General features: G+C 53.8%; 2 protein-coding genes across 2 annotated transcripts in view; both read left to right on the forward strand.

The window, feature by feature from the left end:
• Window positions 1-15,452, forward strand: part of LOC116956757 (dynein axonemal heavy chain 2) — a 464,532-nt gene that overhangs the window by 140,636 nt on the left and 308,444 nt on the right.
• Window positions 949-15,452, forward strand: part of LOC116956790 (dynein axonemal heavy chain 2-like) — a 116,427-nt gene continuing 101,923 nt past the window's right edge. The window contains exons 1-5 of the mRNA XM_076057999.1: window positions 949-1,094; window positions 4,725-4,935; window positions 10,189-10,305; window positions 11,826-11,967; window positions 13,161-13,330. Of these exons, the coding sequence (XP_075914114.1) occupies window positions 949-1,094; window positions 4,725-4,935; window positions 10,189-10,305; window positions 11,826-11,967; window positions 13,161-13,330 (786 nt within the window). The remainder of the gene's footprint in view (window positions 1,095-4,724; window positions 4,936-10,188; window positions 10,306-11,825; window positions 11,968-13,160; window positions 13,331-15,452) is intronic.

Genomic DNA, 15,452 nt, shown 5'->3' on the forward strand with positions numbered 1-15,452 from the left:
GTTAGAGACGGGAGCCAGCGTTAGACTCGGGAGCCAGCGTTAGAGACGGGAGGAGCCAGCGTTAGAGACGGGAGCCAGCGTTAGATACGGGGGGAACCAGCGTTAGAGACGGGAGCCAGCGTTAGAGACGGGAGCCAGCCTTAGACACGGGGGGAGCCAGCCTTAGACACGGGGGGAGCCAGCGTTAGAGACGGGAGGAACCAGCGTTAGAGACGGGAGCCAGCGTTAGAGACGGGAGCCAGCCTTAGAGACGGGAGGAGCCAGCCTTAGAGACGGGAGCCAGCGTTAGAGACGGGAGCCAGCCTTAGACACGGGAGGAGCCAGCGTTAGAGACGGGAGCCAGCGTTAGACACAGGAGGAGCCAGCCTTAGAGACGGGAGCCAGCGTTAGAGAGGGGAGCCAGCGTTAGACACGGGAGGAGCCAGCCTTAGAGACGGGAGGAGCCAGCGTTAGAGACGGGAGCCAACGTTAGACACGGGAGGAGCCAGCGTTAGAGACGGGAGCCAGCCATAGAGATGGGAGCCAGCCTTAGAGACGGGAGGAGCCAGCCTTAGAGACGGGAGGAGCCAGCGTTAGAGACGGGAGGAGCCAGCGTTAGAGACGGGAGGAGCCAGCCTTAGAGACGGGAGCCAGCCTTAGAGACGGGAGGAGCCAGCCTTAGAGACGGGAGGAGCCAGCATTAGAGACGGGAGGAGCCAGCCTTAGAGACGGGAGCCAGCCTTAGAGATGGGTGGAGCCATCCTTAGAGACGGGAGGAGCCAGCCTTAGAGACGGGAGCCAGCGTTAGAGACGGGAGCCAGCGTTAGAGACGGGAGCCAGCCTTAGAGACGGGAGCCAGCGTTAGAGACGGGAGGAGCCAGCGTTAGAGACGGGAGCCAGCCTTAGAGACGGGAGCCAGCCTTAGAGACGGGAGGAGCCAGCCTTAGAGACGCTTTCCCTGCTGCGTGCATGCAGTTGCAGTCCAAGGTGGCCCAGATGTTCGTCATCATGCACCGCTCCGTGGCCGATTCCTCGCGCAGGATGCTCGTGGAGCTCCAGCGGCACAACTACGTGACGCCCACCAACTACCTGGAGCTGGTGGGCGGGTACAAGCGGTGAGCGGGCACGGCGGGAGGCGCACCGCACCACCACGACCACCAACACAACCACCAACACAACCACCACCACCACAACCACCACCACGACCACCAACACAACCACCACCACAAACACCACCACCACCACGGTCATTCGCAGCAGTGTCGTCAGCAGCATCACAACCACCACCACCACGGTCATTCACAACAGTGCCATCGGCAACATCACAACCACCACCACCACGGTCATTCGCAGCAGTGACATCAGCAGCATCACAACCACCACCACCACCACCACGGTCATTCGCAACAGTGCCATCGGCAGCATCACAACCACCACCACCACCACGGTCATTCACAACAGTGCCATCGGCAGCATCACAACCACCACCACCACCACCACGGTCATTCACAACAGTGACATCAGCAGCATCACAACCACCACCACCACCACGGTCATTCACAACAGTGACATCAGCAGCATCACCACCACCACCACCACCACGGTCATTCACAACAGTGTCATCACAACCACCACCACCACCACAACCACCACCACCATGGTCATTCACAACAGTGCCGTCAGCAGCATCACAACCACCACCACCGTCGTCATTAGCAGCAGCAGGACCACCACCACTGTCGTCATTAGCTAGCGACCACCGCTCACGACCGCCGCTCACGACCACCACTAACTACCACCACTAACTACCACCACTAACTACCACCACTAACTACCACCACTAACTACCACCACTAACTACCACTATTAACTACCACCACTAACTACCACCACTAACTACCACCACTAACTACCACTATTAACTACCACTATTAACTACCACCACTAACTACCACCACTAACTACCACCGCTAACTACCACCGCTCACGACCACCGCTAACTACCACCACTAACTACCACCACTAACTACCACCGCTAACTACCGCCGCTCACGACCACCGCTAACTACCACCGCTAACTACCACCGCTAACTACCGCCGCTAACTAGCGCCGCTAACTACCGCCGCTGACTACCGCCGCTAACTAGCGCCGCTCATGACCACCACTAACTACCACCGCTAACTACCACCACTAACTACCATCACTAACTACCACCACTAACTACCACCGCTAACTACCACCACTAACTACCACCGCTAACTACCATCACTAACTACCACCACTCATGACCACCACTCACGACCACCACTAACTACCACCGCTAACTACCACTGCTGACTACCACCGCTAACTACCACCGCTAACTACCACCGCTAACTACCACCGCTAACTACCACCACTCACGACCACCGCTAACTACCACCACTAACTACCACCACCAACTACCGCCGCTAACTACCGCCACTAACTACCACCACTAACTACCACCGCCAACTACCACCGCCAACTACCGCCACCAACTACCGCCGCTAACTACCACCACTAACTACCACCACCAACTACCGCCGCTAACTACCGCCGCTAACTACCACCACTAACTACCACCACTAACTACCGCCGCTAACTACCACCACTAACTACCACCATCAACTACCATCACTAACTACCACCACTCACGACCACCACTCACGACCACCGCTAACTACCGCCACTGACTACCACCGCTAACTACCGCCGCTAACTACCACCGCTAACTACCACCGCTAACTGCCACCACTAACTACCACCACTAACTACCACCGCCTACTACCGCCGCTAACTACCGCCGCTCACGAGTTAGCAGTGGTAGTTAGCGGTGTTCGTGAGTGGTGGTCGTGAGCGGCGGTAGTTAGCGGCGGTAGTCAGCGGTGGTAGTTAGCTACCACCACTAACTACCACCACTAACTACCACCACTCACGACCACCACTAACTACCGCCGCTAACTACCACCACCAACTACCGCCGCTAACTACCGCCGCTAACTACCACCACCAACTACCACCGCTAACTACCGCTGCTAACTACCGCCGCTAACTACCACCACCAACTACCACCGCCAACTACCACCGCCAACTACCGCCGCTAACTATCGCCGCTAACTAGCGCCACTAACTAGCGCCGCTCATGACCACCACTAACTACCACCGCTAACTACCACCGCTAACTACCGCCGCTAACTACCACCGCTAACTACCACCACTAACTACCACCACTCACGACCACCACTAACTACCACCGCTAACTACCACCGCTAACTACCGCCGCTAACTACCACCGCTAACTACCACCACTAACTACCACCACTCACGACCACCACTAACTACCACCGCTAACTACCACCACTAACTACCGCCGCTAACTACCACCGCTAACTACCACCACTAACTACCACCACTCACGACCACCACTAACTACCACCGCTAACTACCACCGCCAACTACCACCGCTAACTACCACCGCTAACTACCACCGCCAACTACCACCGCTAACTACCACCACCAACTACCGCCACCAACTACCACCGCTAACTACCACCGCTAACTACCACCACCAACTACCACCGCTAACTACCGCCGCTAACTACCACCGCTAACTACCACCGCTAACTACCACCACCAACTACCGCCGCTAACTACCGCCGCTAACTACCACCACCAACTACCACCGCCAACTACCACCACCAACTACCGCCGCTAACTACCACCACCAACTACCACCGCTAACTACCACCGCTAACTACCGCCGCTAACTACCACCGCTAACTACCACCACTAACTACCACCACTCACGACCACCACTAACTACCACCGCTAACTACCACCACTAACTACCGCCGCTAACTACCACCGCTAACTACCACCACTAACTACCACCACTCACGACCACCACTAACTACCACCGCTAACTACCACCGCCAACTACCACCGCTAACTACCACCGCTAACTACCACCGCCAACTACCACCACTAACTACCACCGCTAACTACCACCACCAACTACCGCCACCAACTACCACCGCTAACTACCACCGCTAACTACCACCACCAACTACCACCGCTAACTACCGCCGCTAACTACCACCACTAACTACCACCACTCACGACCACCGCTAACTACCGCCGCTAACTACCGCCGCTAACTACCACCACCAACTACCACTACTAACTACCACCACTAACTACCGCCACTAACTACCACCGCTAACTACCACCGCCAACTACCGCCGCTAACTACCACCGCTAACTACCACCGCCAACTACCACCACCAACTACCACCGCTAACTACCACCGCTAACTACCACCGCCAACTACCACCGCCAACTACCACCACCAACTACCACCACTAACTACCACCGCTAACTACCACCACCAACTACCACCACCAACTACCACCACCAACTACCACCGCCAACTACCACCACCAACTACCACCGCTAACTACCACCGCTAACTACCACCGCCCAACTACCACCGCCAACTACCACCACCAACTACCACCACTAACTACCACCGCTAACTACCACCACCAACTACCACCACCAACTACCACCACCAACTACCACCGCCAACTACCACCACCAACTACCACCGCTAACTACCACCGCTAACTACCACCGCCAACTCCCACCGCCAACTACCACCACCAACTACCACCACCAACTACCACCGCCAACTACCGCCGCTGACTACCGCCGCTCACGACAGGCTGCTGACGGAGAAGCGTCGCGAGCTGGGCCTGCAGCTGAGCAAGCTGCACAGCGGCCTGCACAAGGTCGGCGACACGAGCCGCAAGGTGGAGGCCATGCGAGCGCGGCTGGAGGAGGCCAAGGGGCAGGTCGCCGACCTCCAGCGGCAGTGCGAGGAGTACCTCGTGGTGATCGTGCGGCAGAAGCGGGAGGCCGACGAGCAGCAGAAGGTGCGGGGGGGGGGGCGGTGGGGGGGGTGGGGGGGGTGGGGGGGTGGGGGGGGGGTGGGGGGGGTGGGGGGGGCGGGGGGGTGGGTCGTCGTCGCTCCACCCCCGTACCCCCCTCCCCGTACCCTACCCCCAATCACCCCCCCCATCCCCCCCATCACCCCCCCCCCTCGTACCCCATCCCCCCCCCCCATCCCATCCCCCCTCATACCCCCCCTATCACCCCCCCCCCCCAATCCCATCCCATACCCTCCCCCATACCTCCTGTACGGCTCTCTATGTAAGTCTATGGGACTGTATGTAGGTCTGTGGGTCTCTGTGTATGTCTGTGGGTCTCTGTGTATGTCTGTGGGTCTCTATGTAAGTCTATGGGACTGTATGTAGGTCTGTGGGTCTCTGTGTATGTCTGTGGGTCTCTGTGTAAGTCTATGGGACTGTATGTAGGTCTGTGGGTCTCTGGGTATGTCTGTGGGTCTCTATGTAAGTCTATGGGACTGTATGTAGGTCTGTGGGTCTCTGTGTAAGTCTATGGGAGTGTATGTAGGTCTGTGGGTCTCTGTGTATGTCTATGGGACTGTATGTAGGTCTGTGGATCTCTGTGTAAGTCTATGGGACTGTATGTAGGTCTGTGGGTCTCTGTGTAAGTCTATGGGACTGTATGTAGGTCTGTGGGTCTCTGTGTAAGTCTATGGGACTGTATGTAGGTCTGTGGGTCTTTGTGTAAGTCTATGGGACTGTATAGGGGTCTGTGGGTCTCTGTGTAAGTCTATGGGACTGTATGTAGGTCTGTGGGTCTCTGTGTAAGTCTATGGGACTGTATGCAGGCCTGTGGGTCTCTGTGTAAGTCTATGGGACTGTATGTAGGTCTGTGGGTCTTTATGTAAGTCTATGGGACTGTATGTAGGTCTGTGGGTCTCTGTGTATGTCTGTGGGTCTCTATGTATGTCTGTGGGTCTCTATGTAAGTCTATGGGACTGTATGTAGGTCTGTGGGTCTCTATGTAAGTCTATGGGAGTGTATGTAGGTCTGTGGGTCTCTGTGTAAGTCTATGGGACTGTATGTAGGTCTGTGGGTCTCTGTGTATGTCTGTGGGTCTCTGTGTATGTCTGTGGGTCTCTATGTAAGTCTATGGGAATGTGTGTAGGTCTGTGGGTCTCTGTGTATGTCTGTGGGTCTCTATGTAGGTCTGTGGGTCTCTATGTAAGTCTATGGGACTGTATGTAGGTCTGTGGGTCTCTGTGTAAGTCTATGGGACTGTATTTAGGTCTGTGGGTCTCTATGTAAGTCTATGGGACTGTATGTAGGTCTGTGGGTCTCTGTGTAAGTCTATGGGACTGCATGTAGGTCTGTGGGTCTCTATGTAAGTCTATGGGACTGTATGTAGGTCTGTGGGTCTCTATTTATGTCTGTGGGTCTCTATGTATGTCTGTGGGTCTCTATGTAACTCTATGGGACTGTATGTAGGTCTGTGGGTCTCTATGTAAGTCTATGGGAGTGTATGTAGGTCTGTGGGTCTCTATGTATGTCTATGGGTCTCTGTGTAAGTCTATGGGTCTCTGTGTATGTCTATGCATCTCTATGTATTTCTATGAGTCTCTCTGTATGTCTATGGGTCTCTATGTATGTCTATGAGTCTCTAAGTATGTCTGTGGGTCTCTATGTATGTCTATGGGTCTCTGTGTATGTCTATGGGTCTCTGTGTAAGTCTATGGGTCTCTATGTATGTCTATGGGTCTCTGTGTATGTCTATGGGTCTCTATGTATGTCTATGAGTCTCTCTGTATGTCTATGGGTCTCTGTGTAAGTCTATGGGTCTCTTTGTATATCTATGGGTCTCTATGTATGTCTATGGGTCTCTGTGTAAGTCTATGGGTCTCTCTGTATGTCTATGGGTCTCTCTGTATGTCTATGGGTCTCTGTGTAAGTTTATGGGTCTCTATGTATGTCTATGGGTCTCTGTGTATGTCTATGGGTCTCTATGTATGTCTATGAGTCTCTCTGTATGTCTATGGGTCTCTGTGTAAGTCTATGGGTCTCTTTGTATATCTATGGGTCTCTATGTATGTCTATGGGTCTCTGTGTAAGTCTATGGGTCTCTCTGTATGTCTATGGGTCTCTCTGTATGTCTATGGGTCTCTGTGTAAGTCTATGGGTCTCTATGTATGTCTATGGGTCTCTGTGTATGTCTATGGGTCTCTATGTATGTCTATGAGTCTCTCTGTATGTCTATGGGTCTCTGTGTAAGTCTATGGGTCTCTTTGTATATCTATGGGTCTCTATGTATGTCTATGGGTCTCTGTGTAAGTCTATGGGTCTCTCTGTATGTCTATGGGTCTCTCTGTATGTCTATGGGTCTCTGTGTAAGTCTATGGGTCTCTATGTATGTCTATGGGTCTCTTTGTATGTCTATGGGTCTCTCTGTATGTCAATGGGTCTCTGTGTATGTCTATGGGTCTCTTTGTATGTCTATGGGTCTCTCTGTATGTCTATGGGTCTCTGTGTAAGTCTATGGGTCTCTCTGTATGTCTATGGGTCTCTGTGTAAGTCTATGGGTCTCTCTGTATGTCTATGGGTCTCTGTGTAAGTCTATGGGTCTCTCTGTATGTCTATGTTGTCGTTGTCATTGTCATTGTCATTTTCATTGTTGTTGTCATTGTCGTTGTCATTGTCGTTGTTGTTATTGTTGTTGTTGTCATTGTTGTCGTTGTCATTGTTGTTGTCATTGTTGTTGTTGTTGTCATTGTTGTCGTTGTCATTGTTGTTGTTGTCATTGTTGTTGTCATTGTTGTTGTCATTGTTGTTGTTGTCATTGTTGTCGTTGTCATTGTTGTCGTTGTCATTGTTGTTGTCATTGTTGTTGTTGTCATTGTTGTTGTCATTGTCGTTGTCATTGTTGTTGTCATTGTTGTTGTTGTCATTGTCGTTGTCATTGTTGTTGTCATTGTTGTTGTTGTCATTGTCGTTGTCATTGTTGTTGTCATTGTTGTTGTCATTGTCGTTGTCATTGTCGTTGTCATTGTTGTTGTCATTGTCGTTGTCATTGTTGTTGTTGTCATTGTTGTCATTGTCATTGTTGTTGTTGTCATTGTTGTCGTTGTCATTGTTGTTGTCGTCGTTGTCATTGTTGTTGTCGTCGTTGTCATTGTTGTTGTCGTTGTCATTGTTGTTGTCATTGTTGTTGTTGTCGTCGTTGTCACTGCCGCTGTCATTGTTGTTGTTGTCATTGTTGTTGTCGTCGTTGTCGTTGTTATTGTTGTTGTTGTTGTCATTGTTGTCGTTGTCATTGTCGTTGTCGTCATTGTCGTTGTCATTGTTGTTGTTGTCATTGTTGTCGTTGTCATTGTCGTTGTCGTCATTGTCATTGTCACTGCCGCTGTCATTGTTGTTGTTCTCATTGTTGTTGTTGTCATTGTTGTTGTCATTATTGTCGTTGTCATTGTCGTTGTCGTCATTGTCGTTGTCACTGCCGCTGTCATTGTTGTTGTTCTCATTGTTGTTGTTGTCATTGTTGTTGTCATTGTTGTCGTTGTCATTGTTGTTGTCATTGTCGTTGTCACTGCCGCTGTCATTGTTGTTGTTGTCATTGTTGTTGTTGTCATTTTTGTTGTCATTGTTGTCGTTGTCATTGTTGTTGTCGTCATTGTCGTTGTCACTGCCGCTGTCATTGTTGTTGTTCTCATTGTTGTTGTTGTCATTGTTGTTGTCATTGTTGTCGTTGTCATTGTTGTTGTCATTGTCGTTGTCACTGCCGCTGTCATTGTTGTTGTTGTCATTGTTGTTGTTGTCATTTTTGTTGTCATTGTTGTCGTTGTCATTGTTGTTGTCGTCATTGTCGTTGTCACTGCCGCTGTCATTGTTGTTGTTCTCATTGTTGTTGTTGTCATTGTTGTTGTCATTGTTGTCGTTGTCATTGTCGTTGTCGTCATTGTCGTTGTCACTGCCGCTGTCATTGTTGTTGTTCTCATTGTTGTTGTTGTCATTGTTGTTGTCATTGTTGTCGTTGTCATTGTCGTTGTCGTCATTGTCGTTGTCACTGCCGCTGTCATTGTTGTTGTTCTCATTGTTGTTGTTGTCATTGTTGTTGTCATTGTTGTCGTTGTCATTGTTGTTGTCGTCATTGTCGTTGTCACTGCCGCTGTCATTGTTGTTGTTGTCATTGTTGTTGTTGTCATTGTTGTTGTCATTGTTGTCGTTGTCATTGTTGTTGTCGTCATTGTCGTTGTCACTGCCGCTGTCATTGTTGTTGTTGTCATTGTTGTTGTTGTCATTGTTGTTGTCATTGTTGTCGTTGTCATTGTTGTCGTTGTCATTGTCGTCATTGTCGTTGTCACTGCCGCTGTCATTGTTGTTGTTGTCATTGTTGTTGTTGTCATTGTTGTTGTCATTGTTGTCGTTGTCATTGTTGTTGTCGTCATTGTCGTTGTCACTGCCGCTGTCATTGTTGTTGTTGTCATTGTTGTTGTTGTCATTGTTGTTGTCATTGTTGTCGTTGTCATTGTTGTTGTTGTCATTGTTGTTGTCATTGTTGTCGTTGTCATTGTCGTTGTCGTCATTGTCGTTGTCACTGCCGCTGTCATTGTTGTTGTTCTCATTGTTGTTGTTGTCATTGTTGTTGTCATTGTTGTCGTTGTCATTGTTGTTGTCGTCATTGTCGTTGTCACTGCCGCTGTCATTGTTGTTGTTGTCATTGTTGTTGTTGTCATTGTTGTTGTCATTGTTGTCGTTGTCATTGTTGTTGTCGTCATTGTCGTTGTCACTGCCGCTGTCATTGTTGTTGTTCTCATTGTTGTTGTTGTCATTGTTGTTGTCATTGTTGTCGTTGTCATTGTCCTTGTCGTCATTGTCGTTGTCACTGCCGCTGTCATTGTTGTTGTTGTCATTGTTGTTGTTGTCATTGTTGTTGTCATTGTTGTCGTTGTCATTGTTGTCGTTGTCATTGTCGTCATTGTCGTTGTCACTGCCGCTGTCATTGTTGTTGTTGTCATTGTTGTTGTTGTCATTGTTGTTGTCATTGTTGTCGTTGTCATTGTTGTTGTCGTCATTGTCGTTGTCACTGCCGCTGTCATTGTTGTTGTTGTCATTGTTGTTGTTGTCATTGTTGTTGTCATTGTTGTCGTTGTCATTGTTGTCGTTGTCATTGTCGTTGTCACTGCCGCTGTCATTGTTGTTGTTCTCATTGTTGTTGTTCTCATTGTTGTTGTTGTCATTGTTGTTGTCGTCGTTGTCGTTGTCACTGCCGCTGTCATTACGGTGCAGGCCGTGGTGGCTCACAGCGAGCGGATTTCGCTGGAGGAGGCCAAGTGCAAGGCGCTGGCTCAGAACGCCCAGCGGGACCTGGACGAGGCGCTGCCGGCCCTCGAGGAGGCCATGAAGGTGCCCACACCCCCCTCCCCCCTCCGTCGGGGGCGGTACGCTGACATCGATCGATCGTGCTCCGTCGATCGATCAAGTTCGATCGATCGGTCGATCGCGATCGAGCGTGACCGATCAAGCGTGATTGACTGATGAATCGATCGATCACGCTCGATTCATCAGTCAGTCACGCTCGATCGATCGGTCAACCACGCTTGATCGGTCACGCTCGGTCGATCGGTCAATCACCCTCGATCGATCAGTCACGCTCGATCAGTCACGCCGGATTTGAGCAATCACCCTGGATCGATCAATCACGAAAACTTTGCCATCCCTCCACCCCCTCACCCACCTCCCCCCCTCCCCCCTCCACCCACTCCTCCCCCTCTCCCCCCCTCCACCCACTCCCCCCCCTCCACCCACTAACCCCCCTCTCTCCCCCTCCACCCACTCCCCCCCTCCCTCTCCCCCCTCCCCCCTCCACCCACTCCCCCCCCCCTCCCCCTCCCCCCCCTCCCTCCCTCCACCCACTCACCACCCTCCACCCCCCCCTCCCTCCTCCACCCACTCACCACCCTCTCTTCAACCCCCTCCTCCCCCTCCCCCCTCCCCCCTCCCCCCCCCACCCCCACCCCCCCCCCCCGCCCCCAGGCGCTGGAGTCTCTGAACAAGCGGGACATGACAGAGATCAAGTCGTACGGCCGTCCCCCGCCCCTCCACCCACTCACCCCCCTCCCCTCTCCCCCCTCCCTCTCCCCCCTCCACCCACTCACCACCCTCCCTCTCCCCTCTCCCCCTCCCCCCTCCACCCACTCACCCCCCTCCCCCCTCCCCCCTCCCCCCCCCGCCCCCAGGCGCTGGAGTCTCTGAACAAGCGGGACATGACAGAGATCAAGTCGTACGGCCGTCCCCTCCCCCCTCCACCCACTCACCCCCCTCCCCCCCTCCCCCCTCCCCCCCTCCCCTCTCCCCCCCCGCCCCCAGGCGCTGGAGTCTCTGAACAAGCGGGACATGACAGAGATCAAGTCGTACGGCCGTCCCCTCCCTCCTCCACCCACTCACCCCCCTCCCCTCTCCCCCCCTCCCCCCTCCACCCACTCACCACCCTCCCTCTCCCCCTCTCCCCCTCCCCCCTCCACCCACTCACCCCCCTCTCCCCCTCCCCCCCCGCCCCCAGGCGCTGGAGTCTCTGAACAAGCGGGACATGACAGAGATCAAGTCGTACGGCCGTCCCCTCCCTCCTCCACCCACTCACCCCCCTCCCCTCTCCCCCCCCTCCCCCCTCCACCCACTCACCCCCCTCCCCCCCTCCCCCCTCCCCCCCTCCCCTCTCCCCCCCCGCCCCCAGGCGCTGGAGTCTCTGAACAAGCGGGACATGACAGAGATCAAGTCGTACGGCCGTCCCCTCCCTCCTCCACCCACTCACCCCCCTCCCCTCTCCCCCCCCTCCCCCCTCCACCCACTCACCACCCTCCCTCTCCCCTCTCCCCCTCCCCCCTCCACCCCACTCACCCCCCTCTCCCCCTCCCCCCCGCCCCCAGGCGCTGGAGTCTCTGAACAAGCGGGACATGACAGAGATCAAGTCGTACGGCCGTCCCCCGCCCCTCGTGGAGACGGTGATGCAGGCCGTGATGATCCTCAGAGGCGGCGAACCCACCTGGGCCGAGGCCAAGCGCCAGCTGAGTGAGGGCGGCGCCGTCGCCATCGGCAACATCGTCGTCATCGTCGTCATCGTCGTCATCATCGTCATCGTCGTCATCGGCAACATCGTCGCCGTCATCGTCGTCGTCGTCGTCGTCGTCATCGTCGTCATCGGCAACATCGCCATCGGCGCCATCATCATCGGCAACATCGTCATCGCCATCATCGTCATCGCCATCATCGTCATCGTCATCGGCAACATCGCCATCGGCGCCATCATCATCGTCATCATCATCGTCATCGCCATCATCATCATCGTCATCGCCATCATCATCATCGCCATCATCATCATCGTCATCGCCATCATCGTCATCGTCATCGGCAACATCGCCATCGGCGCCATCATCATCATCGCCATCATCATCATCGTCATCGCCATCATCATCATCATCATCGCCATCATCATCATCGTCATCGCCATCATCATCATCATCATCGCCATCATCATCATCGTCATCGCCATCATCGTCATCGGCAACATCGTCATCGGCGCCATCATCATCATCGCCATCATCATCATCGCCATCGTCATCATCGCCATCATCGTCATCGGCACCATCATCATCGCCATCATCATCATCGCCATCGTCATCATCCATCGTCATCAGCACCATCGTCATCAGCACCATCGTCATCGGCACCATCGTCATCAGCAACATCGTCATCGCCATCATCGTCATCAGCAACATAGTCGTCATCATCATCATCATCAGCACCATCGTCATCGTCAACATCGTCATCGGCGCCATCGTCATCAGCAACATCGTCATCGCCATCATCGTCGTCGGCAACATATTCATCATCATCATCGGCACCATCATCATCGGCAACATCGTCATCGCTATCATCGTCATCGCCATCATCGTCATCGGCAACATAGTCATCATCATCATCATCAGCACCATCATCATCGGCAACCATCGTCATCGGCGCCATCGTCATCGGCAACATCGTCATCGCCCTCATCGTCATCGCCCTCATCGTCATCGCCATCATCGTCATCGGCAACATATTCATCATCACCATCAGCACCATCGTCATCAGCAACATCGTCATCATCTTCGGCACCGTCGCCATCGGCACCATCATCGGCATCATCACCGGCACCACCACCACCACCGCCACCACCGCCACCCACCCACCCACCCACACCCCGTCTATTTCTCGGCCCGCAGGCGACCAGAACTTCATCAAGCAGCTCGCCAACTTCGACCGGGACAACATCTCGGAGCGCGTGCTCAAGAAGATCGGCCACTACTGTGCCCAGCCCGACTTCCAGCCCGACATCATCGGCAACGTGTCCGGAGCGGCGCGTTCCCTCTGCATGTGGGTGCGCGCCATGGAGGTGAAGCTGCTTTCCCGCCCCTTGCCTTTGCTTCGTTCGTTCGCTCGTTAGTTAGCTCGTCCGTTAGCGCATTCGTTAGTTCATGTGTGTGGTGTTCGGGGTGTGTGTGTGGGGTGTGTGGTGTGTGTGGGGGGTGGGTGTGTTGTGTGTGTGTGTGGTGTGTTTGTGGTGTGTGGGGTGTGGTGTGGTGTGTGTGTGGGGTGTGTGTCTTTCCTTTGCTTCGTTCGCTCGTTCGTTCGCTCGTTCGTTAGCTCGTCCGTTAGCTCGTTCGTTAGCGCATTCGTTAGTTCATGTGTGTGGTGTTCGGGGTGTGTGTGTGGGGTGGGTGTGTGTGTGGGGTGTGGGTGTGGTGTGTGTGTGTGTGGTGTGTGTGTGGTGTGTGTGTGGTGGGTGTGTGGTTTGTGTGACGTGTGTTGTGTGTGGGGTTTGTGTGGTGTGTGTGGGGTGTGTGTGGGGTAGGTGTGGGGTGTGTGTGGGGTGTGTGTGTGTGGGGTGTGGTGTGTGTGTGGGGTGTGTGTGTGTGGAGTGTGTGTGTGTGTGGGGTGTGTGAGTTGTGTTTGGTGTGTGTGTGGGGTGTGTGTGTGTGTGGTGTGTGTTGTGTGTGGGGTTTGTGTGGTGTGTGTGTGTGGGGTGTGTGGTTTGTGTGACGTGTGTTGTGTGTGGTGTGCGTGGGGTGTGTGGGGTGTGTGTCTTGCCTTTGCTTCGTTCGCTCGTTCGCTCGTTCGTTAGCTCATTCGTTAGCTCGTTCGTTAGCTCATTCGTTAGCTCGTTCGTTAGCGCATTTGTTAGTTCATGTGTGTGGTGTTCGGGGTGTGTGTGTGGGGTGTGGGTGTGGTGTGTGTGTGTGGGGTGTGAGTGTGGTGTGTGTGGGTGTGGTGTGTGGGGTGTGGGGTGTGGTGTGTGGGTGTGGTGTGTGTGGGGGTGTGTGTGTGGTGTGACGTGTGTTGTGTGTTGTGTGTGGGGTTTGTGTGGTGTGTGTGTGTGGTGTGTGGTTTGTGTAACGTGTGTTGTGTGTGGTGTGTGTGTGGGGTGTGTGTGGGGTGTGTGTGGGGTGTGTGTGGGGTGTGTGTGGTGTGTGTGGGGTGGGTGTGGGGTGTGTGTGTGGTGTGTGTGTGTGGTGTGTGTGTGTGGGGTGTGTGTGTGTGGGGTTTGTGCGAATTGTGTTTGTGTGTGTGTGGTGTGTGTGTGTGGGGTGTGTGGTTTGTGTAACGTGTGTTGTGTGTGGGGTGTGTGTGGGGTGTGTGGTGTGTTGTGTGTGGTGTGTGTGTGGGATTTGTGGTTTGTGTGACGTGTGTTGTGTGTGGGGTGTGTGGTGTGTGTCGGGTGTGTGTGGGGTGTGTTTGGGGGGTGTGTTGTGTGTGTGACGTGTGTTGTGTGGGGTGTGTGGTGCATCAGCCAGTCATCTCAGTCAGTCGACCCGTGGCACCTGGGTCTGCCCCGTGACCTCCTGCCAGCAGGCGTTCTACACTTCACGTGGCCTCGGGGTGCACATAGCCTGGCACAAGCGTCGTGGTGATGTCACCGCCACTTAGTGGCGAATGGCGGTTGTTGTTGTTGTGTGGGGTGTGTGTGGTGTGTGAGTGTGGTGTGTGTGTGTGGGGTGTGTGTGTGGGGTGTGTGTGTGGTGTATGTGTGGTGAGTGTACACGTGGTGTGTGTGTACACGTGGTGTGTGTGGTGTGTGTGTACACGTGGTGTGTGTGGTGAGTGTACACTTGGTGTGTGTGGTGAGTGTACACTTGGTGTGTGTGGTGAGTGTACGCGTGGTGTGTGTGATGAGTACACACGTGGTGTGTGTGTACACGTGGTGTGTGTGGCGAGTACACACGTGGTGTGTGTGTACAGGTGGTGTGTGTGGCGAGTACACACGTGGTGTGTGTGTACACGTGGTGTGTGTGGCGAGTACACACGTGGTGTGTGTGGTGAGTGTACACGTGGTGTGTGTGTACACGTGGTGTGTGTGGTGAGTACACACGTGGTGTGTGTGTACACGTGGTGTGTGTGGCGAGTACACACGTGGTGTGTGTGGTGAGTGTACACGTGGTGTGTGTGGTGAGTGTGTACACGTGGTGTGTGTGGTGAGTGTACACGTGGTGTGTGTGGTGAGTGTACACGTAGTGTGT

This window comes from Petromyzon marinus (assembly GCF_048934315.1).
Source record: "Petromyzon marinus isolate PM22_M1 ecotype Great Lakes invasive population chromosome 67 unlocalized genomic scaffold, UKy_Petmar_22M1.pri1.0 chr67_unloc.3, whole genome shotgun sequence".
Taxonomy (NCBI): domain Eukaryota; kingdom Metazoa; phylum Chordata; class Hyperoartia; order Petromyzontiformes; family Petromyzontidae; genus Petromyzon; species Petromyzon marinus.